General features: G+C 35.4%; 1 protein-coding gene across 2 annotated transcripts in view; it reads left to right on the forward strand.

Moving 5' to 3' along the window:
* Nucleotides 1-14591, forward strand: part of Arms (Ankyrin repeat-rich membrane spanning) — a 640210-nt gene that overhangs the window by 479044 nt on the left and 146575 nt on the right. For both annotated transcript variants that reach the window (XM_090402051.1, XM_090402052.1), the window contains 2 exons: nt 5529-5763; nt 8956-9121. In XM_090402051.1, the coding sequence (XP_090258177.1) occupies nt 5529-5763; nt 8956-9121 (401 nt within the window). The remainder of the gene's footprint in view (nt 1-5528; nt 5764-8955; nt 9122-14591) is intronic.

Genomic DNA, 14591 nt, shown 5'->3' on the forward strand with positions numbered 1-14591 from the left:
TCCCTGATTCTGCAAATCCATTTTCACTTTATTCAACAATTCTTTTTCCAGTCTCCGAATACCAAATCCATTCAGATGCAAAGCATCCTTCTTGTATAAGTCCTTTCACCCGTCAACCGTCAAACTCACTCCACACATCTACAAACTCCACACCACTCCTCCTGCATAACCTATGCATCGAGTCATTCATTATATTAGCCCTCCTTCTCAACTCTATCATACCATGGCAACAGACTCACTATCTTAAATCTTTCACTCTTTTCTTTTGCTACTTCCCATAATTCTTTCATGTCCTCTCTCATACCATACTTTTCTCCTTTTAAATCATTTGTTCCAGCCACCTCGATCATTTCTTTCACTCTATCCTTTTGTGCTCTAATAGCCTCACTAGCATAATTAATTTTTGCACCAGCAAAGCACAGTTTTTTCAAACTCTCATCAATCACACCTTTTATGAGTGAATTGCCATACAACACTTGCTCCTTGATTTTTTTTTCACCCTTAGTCAACCCCTCATTTTCCTTATCTCGCATTTCTTTCTTTCTGTTATCAGATGATCCACTCACCAGACATATTTGCATTTGCTCCAGTTCACACTTCGCCCTATGGGACATAGGGACTCTGCACAACCGAGCCATCTCCCTCTCATTCAACACTTTTACTCTCTCTCTCTTCTACATTCTTGCTTTCACTAACTGTTGCTTCTATATTCTCGCTTTTGCTTCTACTTTCTTGCTTCCTTTCCATTTCTTTCATTTATGCCATCTTTTATCTTTTCAGTCTGCTTTGCATTTATTGCCTCATGGTTTAATAATATATTGCACTTCCTACAAATCCATCCTTTTCCTCATCTCCCATACATTCTCTCCACAAACACATCCCTCACACTTCACCATGCCTATATATTACACTCACGACATCAAATCAATTTCAGAAAATCTATTTTGTTAATGCTACTTGATTTTTGAGGCTCTCGCCTAGTCTCACCGGTTGATGCCTGCGTGGTTGATCTCATGAGTACTGCCATTGTGTTCTGTTTAATAAATAATAAATCATGCTGATGCAGTCCATTCTCAAAAATAAGCTAAAGCACTAAAAGTCAAGAAATATTACCAATTATTACTCAAAATACACTTATCTTTTCTTTAGCTTTTTGATATGTATGTCTTTTCTTCATGCATTTGTTCCACACAGTACTGATGTCCTTTTTTCTTTTTTTTTTTTCTGAAGTGACTTGGGCTTTTATGTGAATAATAAAGCTCAGTATTCATAGCTTATCTGTATATATAGCAAGTATAACTTCTAACTTATTCAGTATTATATATGGTGACCAGAATTCATGAACAATGAACTGCAGTGCATTCAAAAATGCCCTGATGAAACGGTTGCCTTCTGAGATCTGTACAATACGCATTTGGATTTATCCTACCTACAGGGCCAAAGGAAATCAAATACCTGAACCAAATACTTGATGAATTTTCAAGGATGAAACATGAAAACAAAAGGCTTTTTGTTTTTCATCCTGTAATTACCCTACTCCACCATTAATCCATTACTGTTAGAGCATTAACGAAAACAGAGTTGCTACCTTTTGAGACAATTAGACTCCAAGTAAACTGTTTTACATGCAATTCATGTATCAAATATACTTTTCATATTTTAACGTTTTGCTTTACATTTTATTTATTTTATTCATTTGCACAAGATATAAATATGAATTTGACATGAAATCAATCTTAACGATACATTTATTTTATTACTAAAAATATTCACAACCTTTTGTTCAAGTCAGTGCAATGGAACAAGTTATTTTATTCATTTCTTTTTTTTTCTTCCATTATTATTAATATCTGACTTCCATGGATTCAGAGACTCATCGTGGGAGGTATACACTATCCCACAAAAAGCTCATCCAACTGTGCCTTCAACTGATTCAATATGTATACATTCGTAACACACTCCAGTAATGCATTCCACTCACCAACCACTCTCCATGTAAAGAACTGGCTCATTACTCCTCTGGTCACACCCTCCTTATACAGTTTCCAGGGATGGCCTCTTGTTATATCCTCTTCTCCCATTCTATGAAAAACCTCTTCCATGTCAACCTGATAACAACCCCTGACTTGCTTATGTCTCAATCATATCCCCTTCCCCCTCCTGTTCACAAGGCTTTGGAATTTTCATTCTCTCAATCTGTCCTCATAATCCATATTCCAAAGACAACTGACCACCTTTGTGAATATTCTCTGGACTCTTTCTAACATATCCTCTTCGCCATTGAAAATATTGCAGAAATTATTTTCAAGCTTTCTCAAATGCTCAAATGGAAAATAATTATTAAATATTTATTAAAAGAATGTGATGCATTCAAATAACATTTATTGAAGTAAATGTGATTTGAGCAATTTTTCCCCTTCCAAAATTCTAAATATGGCTGTATAATAGTTGTGATCATACTTATAATTTTAAGTTATGCTGCTCTTCTTTTATGAACAGCAAATAAAGTTAAATTGTAGTGCTTGCTTTCTGATTTTGAGGCTGATTCTGATTATGTATATATATATATATATATATCAAATTTATATGGAGTAATATTTCAGAATAACTTTGGCTGTTCAATTTAAAAATACAACAGATGATTTTTTTTAGAATGCTCATTTCAATGATGGTATTCATTTCTTAAGTGCTGTAAATTTTAATGGTGAAAATGTCTGAAGCATCTCATTTGCAGATTAATTCAAATTTTTTGAAGTATTCCAATTACACTACTCTTCTCCACCCCGAACTAAGTTGAATTACTTTTTTTTGTCTAATTTCCTACTAGTGTAAAACTTTTCACCGAGAGTATTTCAGATTTCAGTATCCGAAATCTGTTTCGAGAAAATAAATAAAATAATAATATTGTGTGTATTGCTCAAGCAGGTGCTTCTGTAATGGAACTATTCCTTTGAAGCTTGATTATTACAGCCACAACTGTTTGATTTCTCCTAAAATTTAAATTATTTTTATAGTTTTCCAAATAAATTTTTTGCTAAATTTTCCTATATAAAAGAAGTCATTTATGGTATGAGTGTCATTCCTGTTGGAATGACTCTAATTACACTAATTCTTTCTAAATATAATTCTTTCTAACTGTATTTAATAATACAATAAAATTACTTGTTTTTCTTGCTTCTACAGTACATCATCTGTTGGGACGTGTTTTTCGTGCTGTAGGAACATTTTTTGTTCCCGTCTTTTCAAAAGGACAGATGTAATGAGTAAAAATTCATCTGTTCCTCAATAAAAATGAATTATTCTGTGTATTACGAGAAGTGAACTGTGTCCATTTGATCTCCAGCAAAATATTAGCATATACAAGATATCTATTATTGATAAGATAAATTAATAAATTATTATTGATTATGATAAGATAAATAAATGCCAGTAATGAAAATATTTCTGTTCACATCTGTTCTTTCTCTCCCTCATGTGAATTCAGCTGTGGGATCAGATGGTATACCAGATCGAGTTTTACGAGAAGGCACTAGGAAACTGTTAGTGCCTTTGACCACATTGTTTAATCTAAGTCTCAGCTCTGGATTAGTCCCAAAGGGGGGGGGAGTTCCATTGCATTCAAGGAAACTCTAAGCCTGATGTACCAAATTACCGACCAATCAGCATAAGCAAAACAATATCTATTTGATAATGCTGATACTGTATTGAGGACAACGTGGTTTTGTGAAGGGTAGTTCATGCCTCAGTAACTTGCTCATGTTTTATAATAGAGTGACAGCTGAGCTTGATAAAGGTAATGGATTTGCAGTGATACTGCTGGACTTTGCAATAGCCTTTGACAGGATACCATGTGGAATTCTAATCAATAAACTGCAGCAGAAGAGGGTGGTTGATGGAGAGATATCAGAGAGTAGTTTATTTACGAGTAGAGTCTAGAAGAAGGCCTGTGGAGAAGTTGGTCAAGAGTTGTGTACCACAGGGCTCTGTTCTTGGGCTGCTACTGTTTAATTTGTACATTAATAATATAGGAGAGGATCTGAGAGGAACTGCTCAGTTGTTTGCTGATGAGGCAATATTTGTAGAGCAATGGTTAATACAGACGATAGTTAAAATTTTGCAGGATGATTTGGATAAACTGCAAGTCTGGTCAAAGGACAATCAGTTTAATGTGGCAAAGTGTAAGGTTATGCATTTTGGGATGAAATGATTAACAACTGTCTATATTGATGGAACTGTACTTCAGGAAATAGACGAAGTCAAAGATTTGGGAGTGTTTGTGGACAGAGAGTTCAGAAGACACATTTAAAGTTTAGAAGACACATTGTGAAAGTGGCTAAAGCAGCTCATTGGATTAATTTTTATAAGATTGATCCAGAAGATATTTTTGAAAATATGACTGGTGGTGGGAGGACTAGGGGCCATGCATGGAAGCTGAGCAAGAGCGTGGTTGACAAGGGTGTTAGAGCTAGGTTCTTTACTTGGAGAGTGGTAAATGAGTGGAATAAGCTTCCAGAGTCTGTTGTGGATGCTACGACCGTGAATGAGTTCAAGGCAAGATATGATAGATACTGTGTGAATGTTGAATAGTTGTTCTTGATATGATGTTAGGGCCTCCCTCGATGAGTCTGTCGACTCCTTGGAGTTTCCCGGAACAACAATAATAATAATAATAATAAAATTTATCACTGAAGAATACTTTGACGAACAGAGACAAGCAGGTTATTACTCATCTTTATCGGATCCCATCTTGATTACTGTGCATCAATCTGGTCACTTGAGTTTGTTGGTGGTGAGGGTTCAGATGTAAGCAACCAAGATGGTAGCAGGTCTATGGAATGAACGTTATAAGAACAGGTTGAAAATTTGTGGGTTAAGATATTGGTTGACATCAGAAAATGATTTAGACATAAATTACTGAAGGGTTTTTATAAGATTAATACAGAAAACATTTTTCAGAACATATCTGGTGGTGGGTTTGCTTGGAAACTGAGCAAGTGAATAGTTAGCAAGGATGTTATAACTACAATTTTTTGCTTGGAGAGTGGTGAATGAGTGGAATAGGTTGCCAGAGTCTGTTGTGGGTGTCATGACTGTGAATGAGTTCAAAGCAAAGTATGATAGATGCTGTGAAAATATTGGATAGTGCTTGGTATGATGTTTAGGCCATGTTTAGGTATGATGTCACACGATGAGGCTAAGGACTCCACGTGTAGCCCATAATAATAATAATAATAATAATTAAATTGAAAATTAAAATTTGTAAAATCTAACAGATATCAAAAAAATTTGACTGTGATATGGTTTATGCATTATTAGGTATGATGAGAAACTTAAAGCTCTGAAGTATGGTGAGGTGAGGGAAAACTACTGTGGACATTTCAAGCCAGCCTGTTCAGATATATCATTTAAGAATGTTTTTCTTCCTTATGTTTTTTATCTGTGGTTTAGCTCTTTAAATAAATGATTTCATTTTACAGTAAATACTGTCCTATTTATTATTGACATATATTAAATTTTGTTTTTTGTAGCCTTCCAACAGAAAAGCTTCCAATTCTAGTATATCTATCCCAGATGTCTTTCGAAAAGGACGAAAAGGAAATCAGAAACTTAAAACAAGTGAGAGTATGGCCAGTAGCATTAGTAATTTGCATCGAATTGTTACTGGTGCTCAAGATCTCACAAAGGTTCTCTTAACTGATGATTATTTCAGTGATGTCAATCCCCGTTCAATGAGAAGATTAATGAATATTGTGTATATTACAGGTAATTAGCAAGTAATCCTGATTATTTCTTTAAAAAAAAGTTTTAATGAAGATATTAAACTTCTAGGTCTTGTGTGTATGTTTAATTCTAGGAAGGAGAGAAAATGTACTATCTTGGTAGCTGAATCTTCACATAGCTGTTCATGAGTTGTGGATTCAGCCCTAGCCATGTCAAGCCTGTGTTTAAAAAAACTCTTTCCAGTTTTTAAATTTTTTTAGGGTTGTTCCAAAAATTAACAGAAATAACAAACAGTGATAGATGATTATCATTGTCATCATCTGGCTTAGTTTACTGGTGGAGGTAGCAGAGAGATTTAAAATCTGGACTAAGATTTTTAGTTTATTCAGCTTCGGTCTACAATGGCTATTCACGTTTTTTTTTTTTTTTTTTTTTTTAAATAATGAATAATATCTTTATAAAAATCAATTTAACAGTCACTTGATCTATCAAGATCAAGTGACCATTAAACTGGTCACTAGTATCCTTATTAACTGGGAGACATTCTAAGAAAAATGTTCTAGTTAAATTATACTATACTGAGTTTTGCTGAAATGTATTGAAATTATTGTAAAATAATGGTAACTAAGCCTTAATATTAATGACATAATAATCTAATACTTTGAGTTGATAATGTTGTTATGGAGTATCCAGTTTTTTGCTTTAATACATTCACACCAAGTGTGTCTCATAGGTGTTGTACATGAAGCAAGAGCTCACCTGATTTTCGTCATCTCTCTTCCCCATCAAATAGTCACATTTTTAGAAATTTTTCGATATACAGAATGGTCCAGAAGTAATAATGCAGTTAGGGAATTCACATTTAAGCAGAATAATTTTATTAGCAGAACATAATATATATATATGTGTGTGTGTAATGTATCCACAGGATACATTACACATATTTAGACACAGAGTTACATCAAAAAGAAAATAATAATAATAATTAATTAATAAAATAATGATGATATTGTTGTAATGTTGTTTCAGCAACTGTCCCATTACTTCTGAGAACCACCCTATATGTAGTATGCCTTTTTTTTTTGGTTAATTTTATTACTAAATTTCATAGGGATTGCTTAAGTTCCAAAGCTAGAGAACTGGAAAGAGATCTACACTTAGCCTTTAGGTGATGCAAAGAACCAGCTAGAACTTCTGATCTAATGTCTAATCCTCATCTTCACAAGATGTGCCCTGTTGGTAAGAATGCACGGGTTCTTAATGAAGGGGAATAGTCTGGAAATTTGGTACTTAGCCGACTTGATTGTCTTCTCTGTTGGCTTAATCCAAAAATAAACATGATGGCTTGACATGATAAAATTTCATGTCAGCTGGGATGTCAGGCAGTTAAACAAGGCCTCACTATTTTTATCAGGGAACCAGCACTAACAGTGAAAATTTAGCTACTGGAACAAATGCAATGTCAGCAAAATTCAAGATAGGTGCATCAACATAAGAAATATCAATGGAAAAGAAGCCAAACTGGTAGAAGAAACTATAGAAGTTCCATGTGGACATAATTGGTGTTACTGAAATGAAGACTAGACCAAGTGATATCCTGCTAAATAATGAAGATAGGATGTTATTTTTGGCAATAATGATCAGGTGAAGGAAAGAGTAGTTAATAGCATTCAACACTAAACAAGAAGATAAATTTCTAAAATTACTGGTAAGCACTTGCAAGTAGAGTCATGTGGACAATGGAACATATTTATGCCTATGGTCCCACAAAAGGCTTTCCTAAGGAAGAAGTGGAGGAATTTTTTGACTCATGAGAAAAGGCAGCTGACATAAAGAAAACAGGAAATATGATCCTTTTTGGAGATCTAAACACAGTAGGAAAGGAATCCCAAGTATACAGAAATGTTTCGGGAAAATTGGGAGAAAAAGGGAAAAACTAATAATAACGGTAAGTGCTTAATGGATTTCTATTCTAGACATGAACTAGCTGACACTGTCTTTTAACATAAAGATGTGCACAAATTCACATTGAGAGAAGACAAGAAAATCAAGAAATGTCTTATTGAGTATATTAACATTCATAGTGATAACTTCACATTGGTTCAGAATACAAGAGAATACAGGAGGTTTGAAATTAGTTGTGATTACTTGGTCTTAAGCAGGATAAATTGTGTATCATATTGAAAAGAAAAATAAGTAAGAAAGTTTTTAAAAGAATTCAAGATGAGTAGCTTTTACAGGGGAACCATAGACTCAACTGTACAATTGGTATTTGAGAAAAAATGAGAGAGAAAACCAAACATTGTAAACGCTGCATCATAACTTTGATTAATTCAGTTGGGAGATATATGGTGGAGTTGTCTACAGGGATAGAAAAATCAGAAACCCACTGTTGATTCAAGAAGTTGAAAAGGAAATCCTGAAAAAGCATAAAGAATATTGAAAGTTTCTATCAAGTCAGTTGGCAGGTGTCCTAAGAGAATACAGAGAAAAATGTAATAAAATTAAAACATTATGTAAAAGTAGCTGAACAAGAGTAATGGGAAGACTTTGCTAAAAATATAAAACATATCAAGAAGGTGGCAAAATATTCTCAGTAGGCTATTGAAAAAGCTTAGATATGCATGAAAGAGTATTAAGATAGGTGCATCAACATAAGAAGTATCAAAGGAAAAGAAGTCAAACTGGTAGAAGTTCTATCAAATGAATCAGATGTGATTCATAATATGAATCTTGTCATGGATGCAATTCAATTCATAGTATGAATCTTGTCATAGATGCGAAGAACATTTTCTCTGCTCTTTCATCTGAAGCTGAGTTTCATTCTCAGATGAAGCACATCCCCCGCCCTCCCTGGAAAACTTAGATTCTTTTCTTCCTGCTTAACCAACACTAGTTTGCAAACACATTCAGTTGTCAGACATAGCTGTCTCATGTTCTTAGGCTGTTGCTAATGCATTATGCTTTCTGTTTTTATCACAAAGATCCACCTGATATTTGCAATATTTCCTTCCCTACCACCTTTTTCCAGACTTGCATATAGAGACTATAGGCTAAACTATTTTTAACCTATAGTCTCTACATGTTCAACTATTTTCAATTTACAACCATGGAAGGCTAAATACAGTTTCATGATATTACTATTTTTATACTGAATTTTTTTGTAATGTCATAAGCTTTTATGTACTGATAGATATTCCTTAATTATATATACTACTTTTTTCCTTTATACAGGCAGGTTATTAAAAGCTTTTAACATTGATTTCAATTGGTACCACTTAGCATCTTGGGTGAATATTACAGAGCAGTGGCCTTATCGAACATCCTGGGTTATTTTATATTATGAATTCCATGAGAATGATTTAGATGACTCAACATCTATAAAAACTGTATATGAGAAGTAAGAACTAGAATTTACTGTTGGATTTGTTGTTTTTGCTTTGTACTATTGTTATTCTGTTTACTTAATGAAATATTTCTTTAAAAATTTTGATTCATCATAACTATGCATTCTAGCTGCTATATTTAAATACTAATATATAATCATAGGATCAAAAGGCTCAGCACTGATTTTCATGAATGGTATATGTAATTTACATGTATAGCCAGTTCATCATATGCAGTATAACAGCATCATAGTGTTTAAAGCTGATATAGACAACTCCCCAGTAATTTTTATTGCAAACATTGTATGATCAAAATCCTATCCTATCCTTCCCATCTGTCCCTTAGGATGAGTTTAGTCCTCCTACTTGAGGGGCTTATGACAAATTAATCCAGCTGGTTTTTTACTCCTCTGCTGCATCCGCTAAGGGCGATATTCTTTACTGTAATCCGTGTGTGTTCACGGGGCCAATTTGCCTGTTTTGGGGGACAAAAACCCTAGTTTCTGGGTGAAAAAACCCCTACCTCCATATGAGACCAGATATAGGTTCCTTACGTCACTGACGGGAATTGAATCCAAGTCTTTCTGACCAAAGGGCTTCATCTATATCGACTGAGCTATGGAGAGGCGCATATGATATTACAGGACAAGAGGATTTTGAGTGTTGACCCATTATGAACCACATACAACAAAACCAGTAGTATTATCAAATACCCCGACAGCTAGCTCAAAGACCACTTAACTTTTAAACATTTGTCATTCTGGGGATTTCTGGAATTCTTTAAGATCACTAACCAGTAGTGCTGTTGACATACAGTTTTAGGTGCCAGAAATTACTCAACATACAACTTATCAAGCTGTTTATCGAAACCGTTAGTACATCAAAAGAGATTTGTATATCAGAAATTTCAGAGACTGAAAATAGCTCAAGACATGATCCTTACTGTTGTCACTCAAGCTTTTTCAGCCAGACATCATGACACTCTTCCAGCATCACTTGGATAGTAATTTTTTGTCATGGATGTGAAGAACATTTCCTATGTCTTTTATTTTTTATATATAAAGAGAAAGAAAGTTTGACAATGAGCTTCCCTACCTTACCACAACTTATCAATATTTATATGGAATCCTTCATATGACAAGCACTAGAAGGATACAATGAAAATCAAAAACTGGATCTGATATGTTGGTGCTAGTCAACAAGACTTTCATCATGTTTCCAGGATGCAAGAAAGAGTTTGTTAAATTTGCCTTCTATTTAGATAGATTACATCCTAGAATGAGTTTCACATTTGAAATAGAAGTATGAACAGAATGTTCATACTTCTATTTCAAATGTATGAAGAACCAACAGGGGCTTCTGACACAATATTCATATCTTTCCTGCGCCTGTTTTTTAGGGTCTTCTGGATACTGAGCAAATGAGTTGACAGTTCAAGACTTAGCTGAACGAATTTTATTTTGTATTGTCTTAAACCACAAACAGAAGATATGGTCCAATGTTATGAAATGTCACACCAGCTGGGACATGGTTGAGTTAACATGTTTGTGCTAGGGTGTGTCATGCCAACTAGTGTGAAATAAGGCACGAGATAGCCCACCATAAAGAGTTAAATTATTCCTCTTCTGCTCCTTTCATCAAGGAGCTAGGGTGAACAATGAAAAGTCAGGTATGGGAACAAACTTGTTAGAATTAAAAATAGCCACTATCAAGAAGTCCCTTGATAGTGCCTATATTCAGAGAATTAGAGAATTACTCTTGATATAATTGGTTTCACAGACAAAGACATTAAGGAGAGTAAATGATCTGACATTTCAATGATAGATCATTTCAAGTGGTGTGATAGTGCAAATTTCAAAATAGGAAATTATACTTTGAGACACTTATTTGTGCTAATGACCCTATAATTGGTTCTAGTAATGAGAAAATACAAAAATTTATTAAGTTATTTTAGAGAGAAGCAGACATAAAGGAAATAACAGTTCTTGGGACTCAACAGCAGAGCAGGAAATAAATCCTCAACATGTAGGGATATTTTAGAAATATTTTGGAAAAAAGAGCAAATCTGATAATAATGATAGACAATTGGATTTCTGTTCAGAATGTGGTTTAGTCATTACCAACACCATGTTCAAACATAATGAGGTGGGTAAGTTCACATGGAGAGAGAGAGAGAGAGAGAGAGAGAATGGAAAAAAAGAAGTGGCTTGTTAACTATGTTGTTCTTGATTGTGATATCTTTAAATAATATTGAGAAAATTGTGAGAAAACTAAACAATGTAAAAGTAGCTAAACAAACAATGAGAAGTCTATGATAAAAATATAGAAGATACAAAGATAACAAAATGATCTGGAATCTATGAAAGAGCTGAGAAATTTAGAAAAGAGTACTGTAAAAAAAAAACATAAATGATAAACATGACAAAAACTGAAGATTATGATATTTTCAATGTCTGGAGTGATTATTTTGAAAAAATGAGCAATCAGCATTGACAGTATAAAAAATAAATAAAAGCAGCAATTAACGCAGCAATAAAAAATATTCTAGATGAATGCAAGCAGGAATAGATATGAACACTTGAGGCAAAAAGTTATCAGAAACCTGAAATGTAGAAGAGGGGTTGGAGTAAATGATAGTTGATCAAAAATGCTCGAATGTGGAGGTATAAAAGCAGCAATTAACGCAGCAATAAAAAATATTCTAGATGAATGCAAGCAGGAATAGATATGAACACCTGAGGCAAAAAGTTATCAGAAACCTGAAATGTAGAAGAGGGGTTGGAGTAAATGATAGTTGATCAAAAATGCTCGAATGTGGAGGTATGAAAGTAGTATAGTGTGGTGGTGCTTCATATTTCAGGACTCATCATAATCATCACTATTACTGGCTCGACAATCCTCTATGGGCCCTGGCCTTTTTAGTTTATTTTCACAATATTTTGATATTGTCCAGGTTTCTGCTCCAAATAGCAGTGTTAACCATACGTAGCATTTGGACAGCCTAATTCTTGTTTTTGTGTGAATTTCCCTTGAGGTCAGAATGTTTTTCATGCTAATGAAGGTTGATCTGGAAATTTCTATTCTTCTTAATATATCCTTCATGTTGGAGGCTTACTGGATTTTTTTACAACACTCAAAAAGAATTTAAATAGAATTTAATACTTCCAATGTTTCATCCTAGTCACTAGGACATCTACGGGGATTACAAAAACAATTAATGTAACATGCACACAAATATTATACAATACTAAGCCCAACCACGTGGGTGACACTAAAGTCCTATCTAGGTGGAGCGCCCTCTAAGGGCGGTAGTAGGTGGCCTGGAATGTAAGGTGGGACCTCTGGTGATGAGTGTTTCCCAAATCTTCGGAAGCTTAATGCAACCGTATTTATTAAGATTTGGTTGGTTTCTGAGAGCTGCTGCTGCTTCTAAGAAAAGTCTCTCTTTCTTGAATTTGCTGTGGTGGAGCATGGTGGTTTTCTTCCATGATACCCTGTGGGTGGTGTTCAAAACATGGTCAGCCAAGCCTGAATGGCCATAGTTGTGTTTATAGATGTAAGACTTGTGTTCCTCCAGGCGGATGGATGCTGATCTGCCTGTCTGTCCAAAGTACACCAGCTTACAGGAACAGGGTACTTTGTAAACTCCAGGCAGAGTGAGAGAGGAGGGAGCTGATCTTTCGTAGAACGGATAAGGGTAGCAAGTTTGCGGTGGGGCTTATATGCTGTGTGTAGGTTGTACTTTTTTAGTATCTTGGCTATTTTTTCGGATGTGCCACAGATGTAAGGTATGGTGATGGCATTTTTAAAATCTTGTTTTAAAACAAAGAGGAGATATCAAAGCTTACCAATATGTCTGCATTATTCAAGGTTAAATTTTCTGTGAGGGCTTTAAAGTGGGTCGAGTTTTTTATATAGGAAGTGGACCTTCCGGTGAGGGGGGGGGTCAGAGAGTTGGCCAGCTGTTTAGACAGTCTGTAGCAATGTGCATTGGTGGCAATTCCCCACTCAGGCCTATAGTAGATGCCACCAATGCACCTTGTTACAGACTGTCTAAACAGCTGGCCAACTCTCTGTCCCCCCCTCACCGGAAATTCCGTATCCTATATAAAAAACTCAACCCACTTTAAAGCCCTCACAGAAAATTTAACCTTGAATAATGCAGACATGTTGGTAAGCTTTGATATATCCTCTTTGTTTACCAATATTCCCTTAACTGACACCTTATCTCTCTTAGAAAACGTTTTTCCCTCTGACATCTTAGATCTCTTTTCCTTTGCCATTAACTCTGGGTATTTCTCTTGGAAGAACAAAATCTACAAGCAGATAGAGGGAACCGCCATGGGTTCCCCCCTCTCACCCCCCCTGCCAATTTCTATATGGAAGATTTTGAAAAACGAGACATAGACTCAGCCCCACTCAAACCTTCTATCTGGCTAAGATATGTAGATGATGTGTTCTCTATTTGGCCTCATGGCCCAGACACGTTAGACTCCTTCCTCAGTCATCTCAATAGTCTACATCCAAGAATCCAGTTTACTATGGAAAAGGAAAAGAACAATTGTTTACCCTTCCTAGACACCTTAGTCACATGCCTGCCTAATGATACACTTGCCTTCACTGTATACAGAAAACCCACACACACAGGCAGATACATTCACAAACTCTCCCACCACCACCACCTCTCAACAATATGGCATTATTAAAACTCTTACCAAGAGAGCCCACAATCTTTGTTCCAGTGGAACCGCCCTCACTACGAGCTTAACCACACACACAGCACTTTCCTCTCCAATGGCTACAGTGATCACAGTATCAAAAAAATAATCAGTTCCTCCCCATTCCCCGTCCTTCTCATCAACAAGATTTTAAAAATGCCATCACCATACTCTACATCCGTGGCACATCCAAAAAAATAGCCAAGATACTAAAAAAGTACAACCTACACACAGCATATAAGCCCCACCGCAAACTTGCTACCCTTATCCGTTCTACGAAAGATCAACTCCCTCCTCTCTCTCTGCCTGGAGTTTACAAAGTACCCTGTTCCTGTAAGCTGGCGTACTTTGGACAGACAGGCAGATCAGCATCCATCCGCCTGGAGGAACACAAGTCTTACATCTGTAAACACAACTATGGCCATTCAGGATTAGCTGACCATGTTTTGGACAAAACCCACAGGGTATCATGGAAGAAAACCACCATGCTCCACCACAGCAAATTCAAGAAAGAGAGACTTTTCTTAGAAGCAGCAGCAGCTCTCAGAAACCAACCAAATCTTAATAAATACGGTTGCATTAAGCTTCTGAAGATTTGGGAAACACTCATCACCAGAGGTCCCACCTTACATTCCAGGCCACCCATGTGGTTGGGCTTAGTATTGTATGATATTTGAGTGCATGTTACATTAATTGTTTTTGTAATCTCCGTAGATGTCCTAGTGACTAGGACGAAATATAGGAAGTATTAAATTCTATTTTAATT

Source organism: Typopeltis vanoorti, chromosome 12 (genome assembly GCF_054136105.1).
Source record: "Typopeltis vanoorti isolate ZY-2024b chromosome 12, IOZ_Tvanoo_1.0, whole genome shotgun sequence".
Taxonomy (NCBI): Eukaryota; Metazoa; Arthropoda; class Arachnida; order Uropygi; family Thelyphonidae; genus Typopeltis; species Typopeltis vanoorti.